This window comes from Pholis gunnellus, assembly GCF_910591455.1.
Source record: "Pholis gunnellus genome assembly, chromosome: 1".
In the NCBI taxonomy this organism is placed as follows: Eukaryota; Metazoa; Chordata; class Actinopteri; order Perciformes; family Pholidae; genus Pholis; species Pholis gunnellus.
Window position 1 is genome coordinate 10,113,111 of NC_136528.1, and position 17,207 is coordinate 10,130,317.

General features: G+C 40.2%; 1 protein-coding gene across 1 annotated transcript in view; it reads left to right on the forward strand.

Annotated features, from left to right (window-relative positions):
* Positions 1–1,173: 1,173 nt before the first annotated feature.
* Positions 1,174–17,207, forward strand: part of itga11a (integrin, alpha 11a) — a gene marked incomplete at both ends in the record, with an annotated part of 45,444 nt that continues 29,410 nt past the window's right edge. The window contains 2 exons of the mRNA XM_079164081.1: positions 1,174–1,246; positions 10,565–10,679. Of these exons, the coding sequence (XP_079020207.1) occupies positions 1,174–1,246; positions 10,565–10,679 (188 nt within the window). The remainder of the gene's footprint in view (positions 1,247–10,564; positions 10,680–17,207) is intronic.

The following is a 17,207-nucleotide window of genomic DNA, read 5'->3' on the forward strand; positions in this document are numbered from 1 at the left end:
ACACTGGTTACTTTGTGGTTGTGCCATGATGATAGCACGTGGTGCAAAGCTGGAGTCTGACAAAAGACGTTTTAGATGTGTAATGAAAGTTATTGATCTACTGTTGAAATATCTTTGGAAAGTTTTTTTTGGTCCATTGTTTAAATTAATTTCTATGAAGAGAATGTAAAACCTTAAGTTTACAACTTGGCTCTGATTCACTGATTTTGTATTAAATGTATTCCCCATTTACAGCATGTGTTTTTAGAATATTTCAGTGTAAAACCTGAACAGCTCAAAACACCATTCCTATATAATACCTGTCATCATAAGTTTCCAGTGGTGGAAGATTTTTTACCAAAGTAAATGTAGAAATACTATGGTTTTATATTATTCCTGAATTAAAAATGCAACTTAAGTAAAACAACAGAAGAATTATCAGCAAAATGTATTTAAAAGTTTGAAAAGTGCTCATTATGCTGCATGGCTCCTTTCATGTGTTATACTATTATAGAATATTGTATTATTCTGTTTTTATCACTAATGAATATATATATATATATATACAATTTTTATATATATATATATGTGAGAGCAAGTAGCCACTGTTCCATACTCCGTATATACTACTGGGTAGGTTAATAATGCAGCCCCATATTATATATGCACAATATATGTTCTTTAATGTAAAAGGTTACTAACTCAGATACGTGTCAGATACATCTAGTGGTGTATGATTCCCTTTGAAATGTAGTGGAGTTGTAGTAGAAAGTAGCATTAAATGGAAATACTCAAGTACAAGTACATCAAAATTGTAGTTTAGTTCTTGAGTAAATCGACGTAAATACTTTCCACGACAGAAGAGTCCACTACAAAAAGACGCTGCTTAAAAATGAGCCATTTGAGAGTTTTGACCCAGTCAAACTATGTTGACTGAGTGTGTGTGAGAATACTCCTGCCTGCAGTGTCAGAGTGGACCTCCTTCTTCTTCTCCTTCTACAGTCCCCTCCTACTTTCCCAAGATATAGGCAGCACTTTAACTTAGACTTAGAGTCAATCACAGTGGGATCTTTAACTGTGCCCGCCACTGGGTCTCTTTGCCTCGGCCCACCACACACACACTCACAGCAATCATCACTAACACACACACACACACACACACGCACACACACAGACACACACACACATACAGACATGCATGCTTGCACCGGCAAATATATGGAGTACTACTGCTTCCTCCTGCTCTGGATCTGCAGCCAGAAGATAGGTGAGTGAAATGTGTTTGTGTGTGTTATTGTTCTCAGTGTGTGTGTGTGTGTGCACTGAATGCACATGCTTTTGTTTTGCTGGTGTATGAATCAGACCTTCTGTCTCTCTACATGTAGCTTTGCAGTATAATAATGTCTCTCTAATTGTCAGTTATACTTTGACCCGTTCCAACAGCAACTGGAAACTTTGAGACTGTTGTTTTCAAAGGGTTTTTATGTGCACATATATTCTGCACTTGAAGGAGCAGCAATATCTGAATATCTTTAGCGAATGAATGGCTGCCTGTGTGGATGACATCATAACCTGACATCTTGACCCAGTGTCATGGTAAGAGACAGGAAGGGCAGAGCTCAGTGGCTTTACCGAAGGATATTTTGTCCCCCGCAGGTCCACAGAGGTGCCGTGTGTCTCATTGGAAGCAGGCTTGTTCTCTCAAATGAAAGTTGATGCTATCTTTTCTCGGTGAAGTTTCCAGCTACTGAAGAGTTGTTGGTGCTCAGCCAGACCTGCGGTCAATTACCAGTGAACCTGTAACACATCTAGACAGGAGGAAAGTAAATAATACTAATAAGATTAGTTATATTAAAAGGCACCAAAGTATTTTTCAGAGCTTATTAAGCCAACTGCGCCCCTTAATATACTGTAAAACCATAAGCAACTGATGCAGGGCTACAGTAGAGAACTCTATGTGGTTGAACTCGGCATACTGTGGACTGTATCCACATTGTTTAAACATTTCCATAGAGAATTGTGCATGTTGTCTCCGTGGCTATCCAGTTTTCTCAACAACGAAGCGTTATTCACTCCTTTTCTGTTACGCTGCATCATCCTGAGGTTAGTACTGGAATTTGTCGAAGAAGAACAAACTTAAATATTGATTAAGACATTTGGAAAATAACTAAACAAAACTAAGCTGTGGTGGAGAGGAACTCTCTATTGTAAATATTTGGTTTGATTTTGGAATATGTTGGAAACAAGTCTTGGACTGATGCCCCAGTGACGGAGACACTGACCTTGTAGCTGCAGTCTGCGGAGAAAGACTGGATGCTCGCTGTGGTGGGAGATGTTTTGGCAGGCACATAAGAAGGAGGCTGCATTTTTGTCTGCTGTTTATGGAATCCTGGGACTTTTGGATCAATGATCCCATCAACTTTGAGTAGGGCCATCTCATATAGACGACACGTATAAACAGTGGGTGTCATTTGCATCAAGAAACTACTATTTGACTTGCTTAGACTTGTCCTCATAAGACACACGTCCTCTTAAGCACTATTCCAGTAGGATAGTGCTGAAGAGTTTATTTCTAATGTAAACGTAGCATTTCCTCTTTTGAATGGACGTTCACTGTGACCACTCCATTCAGGGATGATCAAGCTGTCGTGAAGAGTTTGCACCATGACTTCCATATTGATGCAGAGGGTGAAGGGTGCACTGAAACTGACAATGCTAATCAATTACTGATATGTAAAAAAATGAGGCAAAGTACTTCATGGTTAAACCTCAAAGTGCATGGTAGCAATTATATAATGGTCACATCCCAAAGGAAATTTAGGAGGCTGTATGACCCGTGCTCAACTCTGTTCCACCACTGAGTTAACTGATGCCATAGCATGAATCTGCCTTACTGTCACCCACCTTTAAGTTACCTTACTATAGCTGCATTTACAGTTTTGGGCCACTAGAGATCAGATGAACTCCAGAACTAGCTGACAGACACTCAACCCTTACATAATATCACCTTATACAGTTGCTGTGGCAAACATGAAGCAACACTAATATTCAATTCGAAGCAATTATTCTGCAAATGATCAGTGATCTTTACTGTTAGAGGCCAACGTTTTGTTGACACCTCCAACCACCTTGACCTCTTCCCTATGCACTCTTTGTGGCTCAATAACAATGTCACCCAGCATCCCCCTTTGCTATCCACGGACAAGACTAATTATTGCTACGACCGCTAGAGGGCTTTACCACTTAAACATAAATCTATGTTGTTTTGGAGCATTCGCTGAAATAATGCTGTTGTTAGTCTTGGAAGGACAGTGTATACAGAATGTGGTTCATGGCAGTGGTGAGACTCAACCAGGCTGGACATTTGCATAAATCAAAACCACTGGCTAAAACACCTCATAAGTCATCGGAGTTTGATGGTTATTTTTGATTGGTTTCTGTGACACACTTCACATTCAGGAACGTGGGGTCAGGGGAGGCAGGGGAGGCAGAGCCTCACCTGTCATCATGAAAAGTAAAAGACAAATAATGACATAAATAACATAACATGCATAAAATAAATAATATTTATCTACTGATCTGTGCTATAAATGTAATTTCTGTATGATTTCAATCATTTTAAGCATGTTTATAGTCAAAATCGCTGAATTTGCTCATGTCCCGTTCAAACAGAGAGGAGACACGCGAGGTGAGGCAGCGACGAGCTGTGCCTCACCTCAGATTGCGCAATCCCTCACAGACAGGTTGAGCGCGTGCCTTTTGATTTCTCATTGTTTGTCACCACTGTAATATTTGTAGACACTTGTATTATACGTCCTTTCTTTCCATAGAATAGGTAATGTATTTCACGTGTGTGTCGAACATATTTAGTCTTGCTGATCTGACAGAAACCGCAGAGAAAAAGCACAGAGGGTAGGCAAACAGTACCTCTGACTCACTGAAGGGGGCGCGGGAGAGCCCACGGGTCGGGTTCATGCTTGTACTTCCGTTACTCTTCTTCTACACTTCTCTTCTTCTTCTTATATTTAGCTTTGACCGCAAACATTGAAGATTAAATATCTAAGCTTTAACAACTCTCAAAAAACAGGGAAATATTACCAAATCAACAGCAATTCAACGTCGGACAGGTAAAGTAACCTTTTATCTGTTTGTTGTTCTCTTTATAAATCCGTAGTTGTTACAGATTATCGCGGGATCTCGCGATTTTTGCGCTCCGCTTCTGAAACGCTCATGGTGGGTCAGGTCGGTGGGGCAGGTCGCAGATCGCGGAGCAGACGCTCCCAGTGGAATCAAATATGTAGCTTACCTATGTGTGTGTAAATAAATGCTGATATGAAAGATGAAAAACAACCAGTAGTCAATGTGCAAGCTGCTAATTGAATGGTGATTTAAAATACTCTATATTGGATTCATATATTTGTAAATCTGACTCTGAAAGAGTCAGTGCCTCACCAGCCGCGAACCTCACCGCACGTCACTGTTCACATTACAGATTGATTTATTTAAATGAAAAGCTTCATTAGTGTTGACTCAAGCTTTGTGTGAAGTGTCCTGCATGATTTTACTAGACACATGTAGTTTAAAATGTCCAAATTCCGTGGCCATTTTACAAAACCAATTAAATGTAATTATCTTATTTACAAGAACTAATTGTTTCCAAGTTTGAAAAGCCTCCCGGGACGTCCAGCAATCTCAGTTATTTACTGTATCTCTGCCAACCAATTTGGCACGGGTTTATGTTTCACACATCTCTGTTGTTTCCTTTGTTAAGACATCTTGATTGATTACAATTGGTCCAAAAATCAGATGATTATAGTTTGGTCAGAGATTCCTTCATTCTTTCATGCTGTGTCGATATGGCTTTTGGATCTTTCAGTGTCCAGATTTTCAAAAGTGAGCCCTGCCTGTTGGGATCTAGTGAGATATGTCAGTAGCATATTGACATATAATGGCCCTGGGATATCTGAATATCAATTAATATTAAAATGCCTCGTCAAAATGAATTATTTTAAAAAATTGTTGAATTACTGTCATGTTGTTGCAAAAATATGTGCTCATTAATCAGTTAGTAGTTTTCCAACATTTATAGTCTGTTGAAGTTTTAGTGTTACATTTGGTTAATGTCACACATGCCGAAATAAATGAATGCTCTACTTCCTCATCATGTTGTTTCTGTAACAACAAACGTAACACTTACTAATTCTATGCACATGTCTTGACAGTGTCGTGCAGTGGTGGTGCACGTCTTATATTGCGGTGCCCGAGAGACTTTTTGTTGGCTCAGAGGGTCAACAGCTTGTTAATCAGTGCCCAGTTGGCTGTTGCGTATTGGGAACATCTGGTTCTATACCCCGTGCGTCCCAGGGTATTTGCGTTGGCGTGGGGTGAATGTGATATAAGGAGCCAAAATCTTTGAACGTGTGTTGTCAAGTGTGAAATATCTTTCCATAGAAAACCATTGTAATGGAAACCCAGAATGGATCGATGGAAAAACAGTACACTCTGTTGCTTTTGAGGTGGATTTTATGTGGAGTTCTCATATTTGTTGGAACACCAATCAGATGCAGTAATGCAGTGTCTATACTCATCACCATGATGTACCGTATGTTTTCATGAATCCTAAACCGTATTACACTCTTGTCAACTTATGCAAGAACTGCATCATGCTTGTCTGATACGAGGATGCCTCCAAGCCAGCAGCTTGCACATCGCAGCCGTCCCGGCTGCTCTATGTCAATGGGTCTGTGGTGGAGCTCCTGCAGCTTGGTGTTGGGCCAAAGGCAGCAGCGGACTAATGTGGGTCGCACCGGCAGCCACCGGCCTGAGGTTTGTTTATCTGGGCATGAAAGCCGGTACACATGAAACCCAGCAAGACTCTGACCTTGCGTTAGAAGCTGCTGATATTGCTTTGAATATTAAATTTGCTCCGCCACATTAGTAGCTTGAAATGGAAAGCGGATCACCTCCGTTCTCATGCTTTCACCCTGACACTTTCCGACAGCATTTGCTCATTTCTTGGTCAGACTTCAGCCTCTCTGTGATTTCATCTTGGGACATTTATTTTAAATGCTTGAAAGTCATCCTAGCGTTAAATCTGCTACCAGAACTGTTAACATTCATGTTTTCCAGTTGGAACAAAGATGGAGAGACTTCAAAATGATGCAGCCCACTCACTGTCTGTTATCTGTAAAAATGATTTATGCTGCACCACACTGTCAAGAGTTACCTGCTGATTTGTATTTGTTTTCATGCACCTGTCTGTTCCAAACAATCTATTTCCAGTCACCCCTTTTATGTTTCTAGACAGAAACTTCAGGAGGATGTTTGGGGTCTGGATCAAACACCAGCTGAACATGTGAGCCATTCATGCAACAGGAAATGAGCGATGTGGAGAATGTGTCAATATTTACACCAGCAGTCTGCATGGCAGTGATGGCCATTCATTTGAATGGAGGTTTTCATGAAACAGAACAACTGGTCTATGGTTGTGCCAATCAAGGTGTGATACACTCCTGGTCCCTTGACAGACTTGAGAAATGAATGACTCATTCACTGGTTTTTCACACGGTTTCACAGATACTTACTGAAGAACAGTGGGAGTTTGCTATTTGTTTGGACAACCTAATAACACTCCAAAATATTCAGTATCTAAGGAATGCAGAAACTTCACATTTCTGTTGGAGGAATACAGCTGCTCAATATGTAACATCTCCTTTGCTGTTCAAAGTGCAAACAACTGCTCACCTAAACAAATATATCTTCTGCTGTGTAACGAACAAAAAGTTGCAACTTAGCCCAGTATTCTACACTACGTAGACACTTTTAATCCTGATTAAAAGTAGTGTCTGTAGTGTTTTTAATATAGAAATGTAGTTTGGAACTATTTGGATTCCATTTGACCTCCTGATGCATGAAACTGATATGATTTAACCCCTATTGTAATGTCATAATTCAACCCGAGTTCTTACTAAATACAATGAAGCGTCCTTTCACCATGTGTAGTGTCAAATTGGATTTCTTATTTATTTCTTATAGGCTTGCTTTCTAAGTGCCGGTGAGGCTCATCTTCATTACATAATTCTATTATAGTGAAAATAATCCCACAGTTCACTCAGAGAATGTGTTAGATAACCAAAAAAAAGAGTGATTTGCCATTACTAATGGCGACTCGGTATTGTTTGAGACTGTGTGTGAGTCATCATGCCAACATGTCGAGTACTTTGCCAGGTGTTTATATTTCTGTGGACAGATTTTGCCACCATGATAGCGACACAACCGTACAAGATGCAGTCATGAAACTTAACAGTTGTGTGGTTGAGACCAAAATGAAGGCGGAGTTTGAAGACGGGCGTGGTCCGAGCAAGTGCGCCGTAAGTAGGCGGATAGGAAGTGAGGAAGGGGCTAATGGTCCCCCCCCGATTTTACACTCCTGGCCCAATTTGGTGTCACGGCATGATGAGATGCAAATTGGCCTCGGGCGGCGCAAATTGATGCAGAGAGCTGTCCATACAAGTTGATAATGTTTCACCCTAATCGAAAAAATGTACACGTATACCAGGACTTTAGAAATCTGCTTCATAAATGTATGGACAAATTAGAAAAAGGAGAAGTCTGGAAAAGAAGAAGTCCGTACAACGTGTTGTCCGACCACGTCTTAGCTGTTAAGAAGGGCCACACAGGAAGGTTGTCACACAGAGGAGGAAGACGCAATACTCATTTAAACAACATTTCTCTTTGAAAGCCGTTCATGTTGTTTACATGAAACGGGACAGAAATAGTTACTTAATTTGCTCAGCTGGCCAATCACAGCATAAAAGCAAGGAACATCTGAGACGCAGTTCTGAGCACTCCAAGGGACCTCCAAAGCTAGATCTTGCTTGGTGTTGCATGGAGCCAGACCACAAACTGCTACACGACAAGCTTTTGTATTTGACACGCCTCCAAACCAACACATTGACACTAAATTGACAATAAACTAAAAAAAACACACAACTACTTCTATCAAAATGTTGGTCTGTTTTTTTGTTTTTTTGGAGAGTTTTCTCTATATCTAGCTGACAGATATTGTTTTTCATGGACAGCAAAGAGCCAGCAGCTCTTGTGAGGTGTGTTTAAAAGCTGTAGTTTTCCTCATGGCAGACTGGTACACGTTGTTGTGTCTGGGGAGTTTTGGGACACACAGTCCTTGACATCAACTAGTGATGTAATGTGGGTAATGTGGGTTTCTCGATTTATCTTGGCAATGAAGATGAGTATCACTGGGATACAAGTGAAAACAGATGCTATACTCACCATTAATGGGCTATTGGCTAGCAACAATCTTCAACAGTAATCATATTAAGAGACTCAAACTGTTCTCTCTGCATAACAGTGAGTAATAGCCTGATTCTCTTTATTAATATATATTTAATGTAGCATTCTAACCTGCGCAATCACATACTTGTGGCTCATTAGGTACGTAGAGTCGGCTTAAGAACTACCAGTGAAAAATCCTAAAAGTTTTTCACTTTTGATTGACATCATTACAAGAGAACACCAGGTACAACCGTCTTGAATTTGACCTCAGCTGTCCTTTGTTGAGGGTTAATTTGAATTTTACAAGTTTTCCAACTTTGTTGAGCATTCCTTGACCTTGTTGTTTACATTTAACTGAGTTTCCTCATGCAGGGAAAAAAACTTTACTTGACGTGACCCCAGAGCCTCCCACATGGGGAGTGAGCTGAGAGTGGGGTCGTTTAGCGTGAGGGCGAGGGATTGAATAAGCCCAACAGTGTTTGGACAAGAGCCACAGAGATGTAAGAAGTGGGGGAGTTTGTGGTGGGTTAAAGAAGAGGCCTGTGTGCAGTCAGCTCAGCTGTGCTACTTAAACTGTGAGAAAGCACTTAATTTTCAAGCAATCATCTTAAACCTCTACCAAACAAACCCTTTTTGTGTCATTTTTCCCTCTTACTTTCCCTTCTTCATACATTTTTTGGCTCTGAAATGAAATAGCTCCCAATCTAACTTTGTATATTTGGGGATTTTGAGTATCAGTGAGCTGTGGTGTAAAGGTCAACATGATCCTTGACCACACAGTAGCTGACACATCAATGGAGCAACATTGATCAACACACACACACTCACGATAGGTTTGGCAACTGGTGAGACAGAGATCAGCAGGAGATTAAGTAGAAGACAGATGAACCGAGAGAGATGGATGAGAGGAAGTCAGAGTGGTAGACGATTACGTTTTTTCCCCTTCTCCTCCGCCAAAAGGAAAATCTCATCACCTCCAAGTCCTCACACAGAGTCCTCCTCTTTTCATGGAAATTTAAAAGCCAAATCATGCCATCACAATTAATGACCCATAATGGGTAACTTGGTGACATGCAAAATCTGGAAAAAAAATACCTTCTGCGATTGGTATTTTAATTGAAAGCAGACTGTTCACTGCTCTTTTCTACCACCTGGTAAGCTGTCAAGAGATGTGAGAGAAATGTAAGTACTCAATCGGAAAAATCGATTCGCTTTGATGAGGTCCCACTGCAGCTTTAACTTTTTACCCTCTTATGTCATGTTACACTTCACCATCTATTAACCGCAATATCAAAACAAAACTCCTTGCTGAGCTTCCTTACCAATATTATTATTGTCCCTGTTGTTGAATAAAGACCTACCCGGCTTTACAGGAACAGTGTTCTTCCTTAATTTCATTGTCTTCAGTCTCGATGGCCAGGTGATGTGGTGGTTCATTTTTACACTGTGATCCGTAGGCTTAAGCTTCAATCTTTATCTTTTTAACCTGTTTGCTTGTGAATCACTTTGACATACTGATATATCCTTCAAACACATATCAAAGACCCTTCTGTCTGCTTCTCTCTGAAATCGCTTTTTGTTTTTGCAAGACTTGGATAATATTTATGGAGAGAGTGCAGTTAGTGACAGTGTTGGCTCCATTGTAGCTCTGACAGCTTGACGGAGTAGCAGTGGTGGGCGGGGCTTAGCAAAGGGTCCATTGCATTTTCAAGATATTAGGTACTGATATGGTGCAGTTTTTTTTTGTTGTAATTTCTTAATATGGAAGGACATTTTGAGAGCCTTGTCAACTCCTTCACCTCTGAAATGTAAATCGCAAATGTTCCATCTGTCTTGCAACAGATTCAAGCCTTTTATACGTTTTATGTCAGATTGGTGCCTGTCAAAAAGTTCCTATGGCAGGAAAACATTGGTCGTGTAGGTGGTCACGTTGACACTACGCGGCTTAACCAAAATCCCTTTAGGTCTGCAGATTTCTGATGGAAGAATGTCAGATGTCACTCAGCTTTATGAGGGAAGTCTGTGTTTAGACTGGAGACATGAGGCAGTAGGATTATTTTAATGATGAGTAAGGATGATCTTGCGGCTGTTTGTTGCACTTTGGCCAGATGTTGAGGTCTAATCAGTGCTAATGTAAATGTTTCTTTTAGTACAGACATCCATGAGACTGAGATACCACGAGGCACTGAAAACTAGATGTTCTGTACAGATTACACTAATGCCATAGAACTGGGTAACATCCGGTCATTAATGGCATCTCCTGATGAAAGTGGCCTTTTTCTGTTTCAAGGCTTCCATGACTGCTTCAATATCGACACAAAGAACCCCAGGATCATCAAAGGCCCGAAACAAGCCCTGTTTGGATACACTGTTCAGCAACACGTTGCCGCTGGAGGAGAAAAGTGGTAAGAGGCTGATATGATTTACACACTTCTGCAATGCAAACGATTATACCCCGTTGATGTTTTCGAACCTGTACAGCAATGTGACAAAAGTTGTGTTTTTTTTAAATCAATTGATTTCAGCAACTGGGCAGCTGCTGTATTGACAATATTATGGCTTCAGACACCACAGTGATTCAATCATCTATCTTTTATGACATACATTGTGGTCTATGGCTAAGATTAAGAGGTCAAGTACATTACGATTGTTAAAACACAAAAGACAAGCCGTTAGTGCCAACAGACTGTCTGACTTGGCACTGAGACATTTTTTCCCCAGAATCTACTGATCTACTGTACCTCTCCTGTGATGTGTGCAAAGTTTCCTCCCATTAATTTGTGCTTGCAAAACAAACTATATACTGAGCTGGATACCTCTCATTCATCATGTTACCTCATAGCACAAAGTGACTCCTGATGCACGCTATTATCAGGCCAACTGGCACCGTGCGGTGGCCAAAAATTAGTCTCTGGCTTTCCCAAAATCTCTGGTAGCAAACACTGTGCTAGTACCATGCCACATTCCAGCTGTGCTTCTGTGTGTGTGTGTGTGTGTGTGTGTGTGTGTGTGTGTGTTGTATGTTGTATGTGTAAATCATTAGTTTGGTTTGTATATATATTTTTATGTCTGTTTTTTTCTCTCTGACTTCAATAGCTTCCAGACTGCCTTTCCCAGAAAAATGATAGTGTTGGTCATTTGTTTAAATGGTTGAAACAACCTTTGTTTACAACTTCCTGACAAGCAAATAATGACTGTCCCCGCTAAGTATCATCATTTTTTAGGGTGGATGCTTAGGTGTACAATGCATGGGATGATGACTATGGTTCGCATCTTGTCTCGTTCCAACAACAGTTTTGAACATGAAAGTAAAACTAAAAATAACCAGAAGTTTCCTTAACCGAACGCACAGTCTCAGACAGAAAAAGCACTCCATGAAGCCCCCTCATGCACTTGAATAGGAACAATGCGAGGATGGCCCTGCAGCAAATAAACAGCAATGAAATGTTGCTTCATTCTGAAAATAGCATTGCATTCGCCAATTAAAGACATACAAACTAAATGATTGCTGATACTTTGTAGCGTGGATGTCGTATAACTGTTTACATGTGAATCATAATATGATTGCTGCCAGAGCAGTAAAATCCTTCCTCACAATAATGAAAACTGCTGTGCAGCATCTTGGCATCAGAATCGTAGTCACATACGCGGATCTGGATTTAAACTGGAGTTTAATATTGTTCAACACTTAACCTTTAAGCTTAGGTCAACTTAATGCAAACTATATAAGGTAAAGTGTGTGTCCAGCTAGAGGTTATCAACTATCTAGTTGAAAACCCTGAACCTGAACCATAAGGGTGATGGTTCAGAAACCACTCACATCAGTTAAGATGTGATAATCAATCAGAATAAGTGTAACATAAGCGTTGTTAGTTGCAATCTAATTATTGTTGCAACAACATTGTGGTAGAACCGGGCTATGGCTCATGAAGATTGTATCTTCATTATTTGCCTCAAACACCAGCTCAATGGTAAAATTAAGAACTGCTCTGCTAGCATAATGGGACCAGTGTACAGCATACGCAATAAACCATACTGGGCTCACTGTCCCGTCCTGATTGCTTTAACAAGTTCCTCCTGGCGAGTTATCCATCACCATCATGTGTCTGTGTGAAAAGAGAGAGGGTATTGTATTCATATAAAGAAGCTTCAAAATATTGCACTTGGCAATGAAATCACTATATTCTTCTGCTGTATCTAATCACACATCACAATGTCTGTTGATAACAAGTAATAAGCAGCTAGAGAGAGCATCCCATTTCTTGGTAAGTTGTGGCATTTTAGACAGTTTGACAGAGGTATGTTTTTAGATCTCACTTCCGCCACTTGTGATTTTTCACGAAAATGTCGCCACAGACATGCAAGGGTTAATTCAGTTTTACCTTATTGGGTGACAGTGACTTAACATACAATTATTTAAATGAAAACCATTGAGATTATTACTTTAAGTTTAGAATCAGTTTCAGGTAAGGCTTGTGATGGCAAGGATGTCTGGTGTTTTTATTGTTCTCAACAAATCCTGTGAAAAGACAAAAAACAGCATCTAATGCTGATGTCTATTTAGCCAAATTGTGATGTGGCTTCTTCCTTTGTATTGAGCCAAAAGACTCCATAAAATATCCTATAATCGATTAAAAAAACATCAATCAGTCTCACTGTTTCACTGGGTGACCCCCTTCATTAGCCTACTTGAACATGGTGGTTCATCAGGTGAGGGGCTGCAAACGTGTGTGTTCTTGGTGTACAGGCAGAGACGGTGACAAACTTGTAGAGTGAAGTGACAAACCATCAAGAGCTGCCAACTCACAGATGTCAAAGTCTTCCTTTTTGCACATGTCAGCGACAGGGTGGATTACACTGTTAAATCCAAGTTCCTTACCATTCGGAGCAACCGTCAGAGCCAACCATGACTGTCAGAACTATAAAAGGTCTGATGAGGCTGATTTGTGCGGAATAAATGTCACCAGAGACGCTGCTTAAACTGAGGTAAATGTCTGAGAACGAGGTGAGAACACTTGCAGTGGAAGAATAGTGCAGACCAGACTGTGAAAACGCCGTCTAACCAAATGGAGCTGCAGCGATTGGGGGTGTTGCCTTCTTTATTAAGTGTTCATACATCTGGTATGAGAGTATCTTTATCTTAAATTAAGCAATATGATATTTGAAGTGTGGAAGACAACTAATGCGGTGGAAAGTCTTCTAATTGATACCACAAAAGAAAAGTTTTTGGTAAATGTCTCCTATTTTTATATGATTTAATGTTTAAAAGTGCTGTTGTGGCTATTCAGTATCCTGTCAAACTCTGTGACCCACCTTGATAATGACTCGTCTTTCTTCCCGTCAGACAACTTACTCATCCAGTGGAGTTCAGTTTCAAAAAGACTGTTTAGTCGGTGCAGCAGTGTGTGGATATGTGAACACACAGCTGCGTGCACAAACTCAAGCTGTACAGTATATTTGTGTTTGTGTCTGTGGGAGTGTGTGTGTGTGATGCATAGTCTTGACGGTTCTCAGCTGGACTGCAGGAATGTTGCAGGATCTGACCGAGATGTGAAAACACGGTGCTAATGAGTGTTAAAAGGATCATTAAAATGATTCAAAAATAATGTTGTCTTCAATTCCGACAAGACTTCATTTGTTTCATCGACATCTGCACATCTAAACCAAAGATATTGCTGCTCAAGATAGTTTTATATATCACCAGTGGGAGGTTGCCCAAATGATGTGAGCATCCACTTTTTATCAGAAAACATACCATAATATAAAAATGCTCTTTCACAAGAGAGGTACTGCTTTCAAAAGGTTACATAAGTAAATCTAAATTCGCAAAATGCACTTCAGTATCATAGTATTTGTTTTGCAGAAGGCCTTTGTTACAGGGAGTTTTATATATATATAATATATATTTATACATTGGATCTTACTTTTAATTGCTTTTTACACTGCTAGATTAAATTATACTGCATGTTTATACTTTATTCATATATTTTAGTCATATTTTTTAATTCGCTCTGAAATGTATTAGAAGTATAAAGTATCATGCAATGGCAATACTCAGATTTGTGCTTAAATACAGTACTTTTATTCAGTTGTTCTCCATCACTGGTCCCAGATCAGCGTCATGCTGCTGCTGTCATGACTTTGTCTCCACATGTTTCCCATTTTCATGTGTGTCAACGAAGCGGTTTGATAGGGATTTGTTTTCCCCCAGATGAATGTGTTGTTGAGTCAATGGTCTGTGCTGATTAGGACAGAATCTGCTATTTTTGGTTTCAAGCTATAAAAATGCATCTTTGAAGTGCCAGACAGCAGCTCTTCATTGGAACATGTGCTCACTAAGTGTCAGAACTTCAGGGGGGCTTTTCTGCTCATTGTTTGGATTTGTATGTCCCGATCTTTGTATTCACTATATTTATGAATGTGACTTCAGACTTAGATTAGTAAATTAGAAACTTTTATTTGAGTGATACACTTTTAAGGAATTGCAATGGACAGTTTAAACTATCCCCGGACATTTATGCTTTTTTAACTTTCTAACCATCACTTTCCCCTCAAGTAGTTTCACCTCAACTGAGCTGTCGAGCTTTCAATTGTTGCGATCACTGATGTTGCCTGTGAGCATCTGTGCTAGACTGCAGTGCTGTCAAATTTTCCAGTCTGATTTCTCAAAACCCTCAGTTCTGTGTTTGGATAGGAACAGGATCACAGCTGGTTACAAAAAATAGCATTTTTAAGAGCTTAAGTAAGAGAGGCATCCAGATCAATTGAAAAGGCTTTCTTTAAGGAGCTAATTAAGGAAACAGTGTTTGTTAATTCAAGTGTTCTTGGACACACTATTTTAAAGAGCTTTTTTTGTTTCAGAGATGTAAAAAAGCTGTTTGTGTAGTAGATTATTTCCCCCCCTTATCCAAGCATGTGGTGTTTAAGTGAGCAAGGGGAAAAAAAGACTATTTATACAATATTTGGCTTCAGATACATCGAGAAGTTGAGACATCTTTGTCAGGTCTGTTGACAGTTTCTGTCCATCAGTGCTTATAGAGCTTCCAAGTTGAGGAAAGGTCACAATGTCAAGAATGTGTCATTTCCTCACGTGTCTACTGAGCATCATGGGGCTCTAAACACTCTGCCAGAGCCGACACTCTTTTGGGGAGGTGAGAAGAGGCCACTTCACCTTCAATTGGTGAAAAGTTTGGGTGTTTAAACCTGATGGGATACACAAACCTGCATACTTGAGCCATACACCACAGAAGCCTCCCCCTTTCTATTCCCACTGTTTATTTTTCTGCAGTAGTACCAGGTCTCGTCAATGGAGACCTGACCTTTACTCTTTAGCTCAGTTACGAGTTGCACACCACAAAGAACTACAGGGAGTCTGTGAAGTCGTTCAGCTCTGGCCTTAAATAGTGTTCCCTTTATTTAGGTTGTTTGCAAAGCAAAGAAAAGTGTTTTTACACCTCCTGAGCTCGGTAGAAAAACAGAATTCAATCTATTGAATTTGAGTTTAGACACAACACTCACGGTCATGTCATTTGTTCGAGTTGGACCATAGATATCTGTTACATTGAATAGCGAAAATAGGACTCTACTCTGTGAGCTTTATGCTAACATAATCAAAATGACAATGTTAACAGATTTTTAGGAGGTAATGTTTACCACATTCACCATCTTAGCTTAGCGTGTTAGCATGCAAATGTTGGCTAATTAGCATTAAACACAGAGTTATTAAAGTTAAGTGATCATCAAAGTTATTACAGTTCATCCTGAGGGGAAGCATGCATGTGTGGCAATCCATGTAGATGTTGAGATATACTATATATATTTTGTGTTTTGGGGGATTGTAAGCCTTTAATATGGACAGTCTATTATCTACTCTGAATCTCTAGGACGCAGGGGCAGCCTGTAGATTTTGGGATAGTTTACTGGATAAGTGGAAACTTTGACCTGCTGGTGATGCTGTAAGTCAGGTGACCACCGAAGTCAGCCGGATTCAGCCTGTGGGGACCATGAATGTCTATACAAATGTCATTCAATCCAATCCACCTCATAGCTTTTGAGATATTTCAGTCAGGAGGAAAGTGATGGACTGACCGACCAACATTAGCCACCAGCGTGGCTAAAAATACATCTCAGAATGAGACATAAAAAGCTCATTGTTTAAGCAGAGAAACACACGTGCTTTGTGGGACAATGAATTAAAGCAAAAAGCATGTGCTTCCTCATAAGTCACCCTGTCACTGTCTGGTCAATGCTCTCCAGAGAAGTAGACGCTCTAAATGCATGTCTTTGGAAAATGATTATGTTCTCTTTACAATTCTTCAGAATTATGAGGCAACATTAACAAAAGAACATATATCGTGTTAATGCAGACAAATGGAATGTGATGAGCAAGCGTGGGTCCTGACATTGGAGTAGCACGCTCATGTTTGGGGCAGGGATGTGGTTTCACAGCGTATACATCTCTTCCTTCCAAATGTGAAAAAAACATTACCACATTAATGACAGCCTGTGCTTGGGGATGGCGCTTTCTCAAAACCCCAAAATCCTGTATCCCCCAGTAACCATGGTAGAAAATGTCCACGCATTCATTTTGGGTGAAGTTATTTCTTTCAGTGTCATTACCATTCCTGCAGCGATGATGCACCGGGGCTAACGTTCGACCCTAATGAGCTCTGGAACATGATTGTTTGAACAGCTTCTGGTGAAATTCAGGAGGCCCCGAGGCAGGCGTCCAAGTCAAAGCCAACAATGGTCCCTTTTCATCAAGGTAGATGTATCCTGACCTGAACTTGTGCTGCAGTGTCTCCTCTTGCCAACGGACAGCAATAACTGTAGTCATAATCATGATATTCATAGCTAAGAAAATATGAGCACTGTTGGAGCCACTGCGGTGAAAATGACTTCCAGAGTCTGTGAGACTTTAAAAAGTTGGCTTC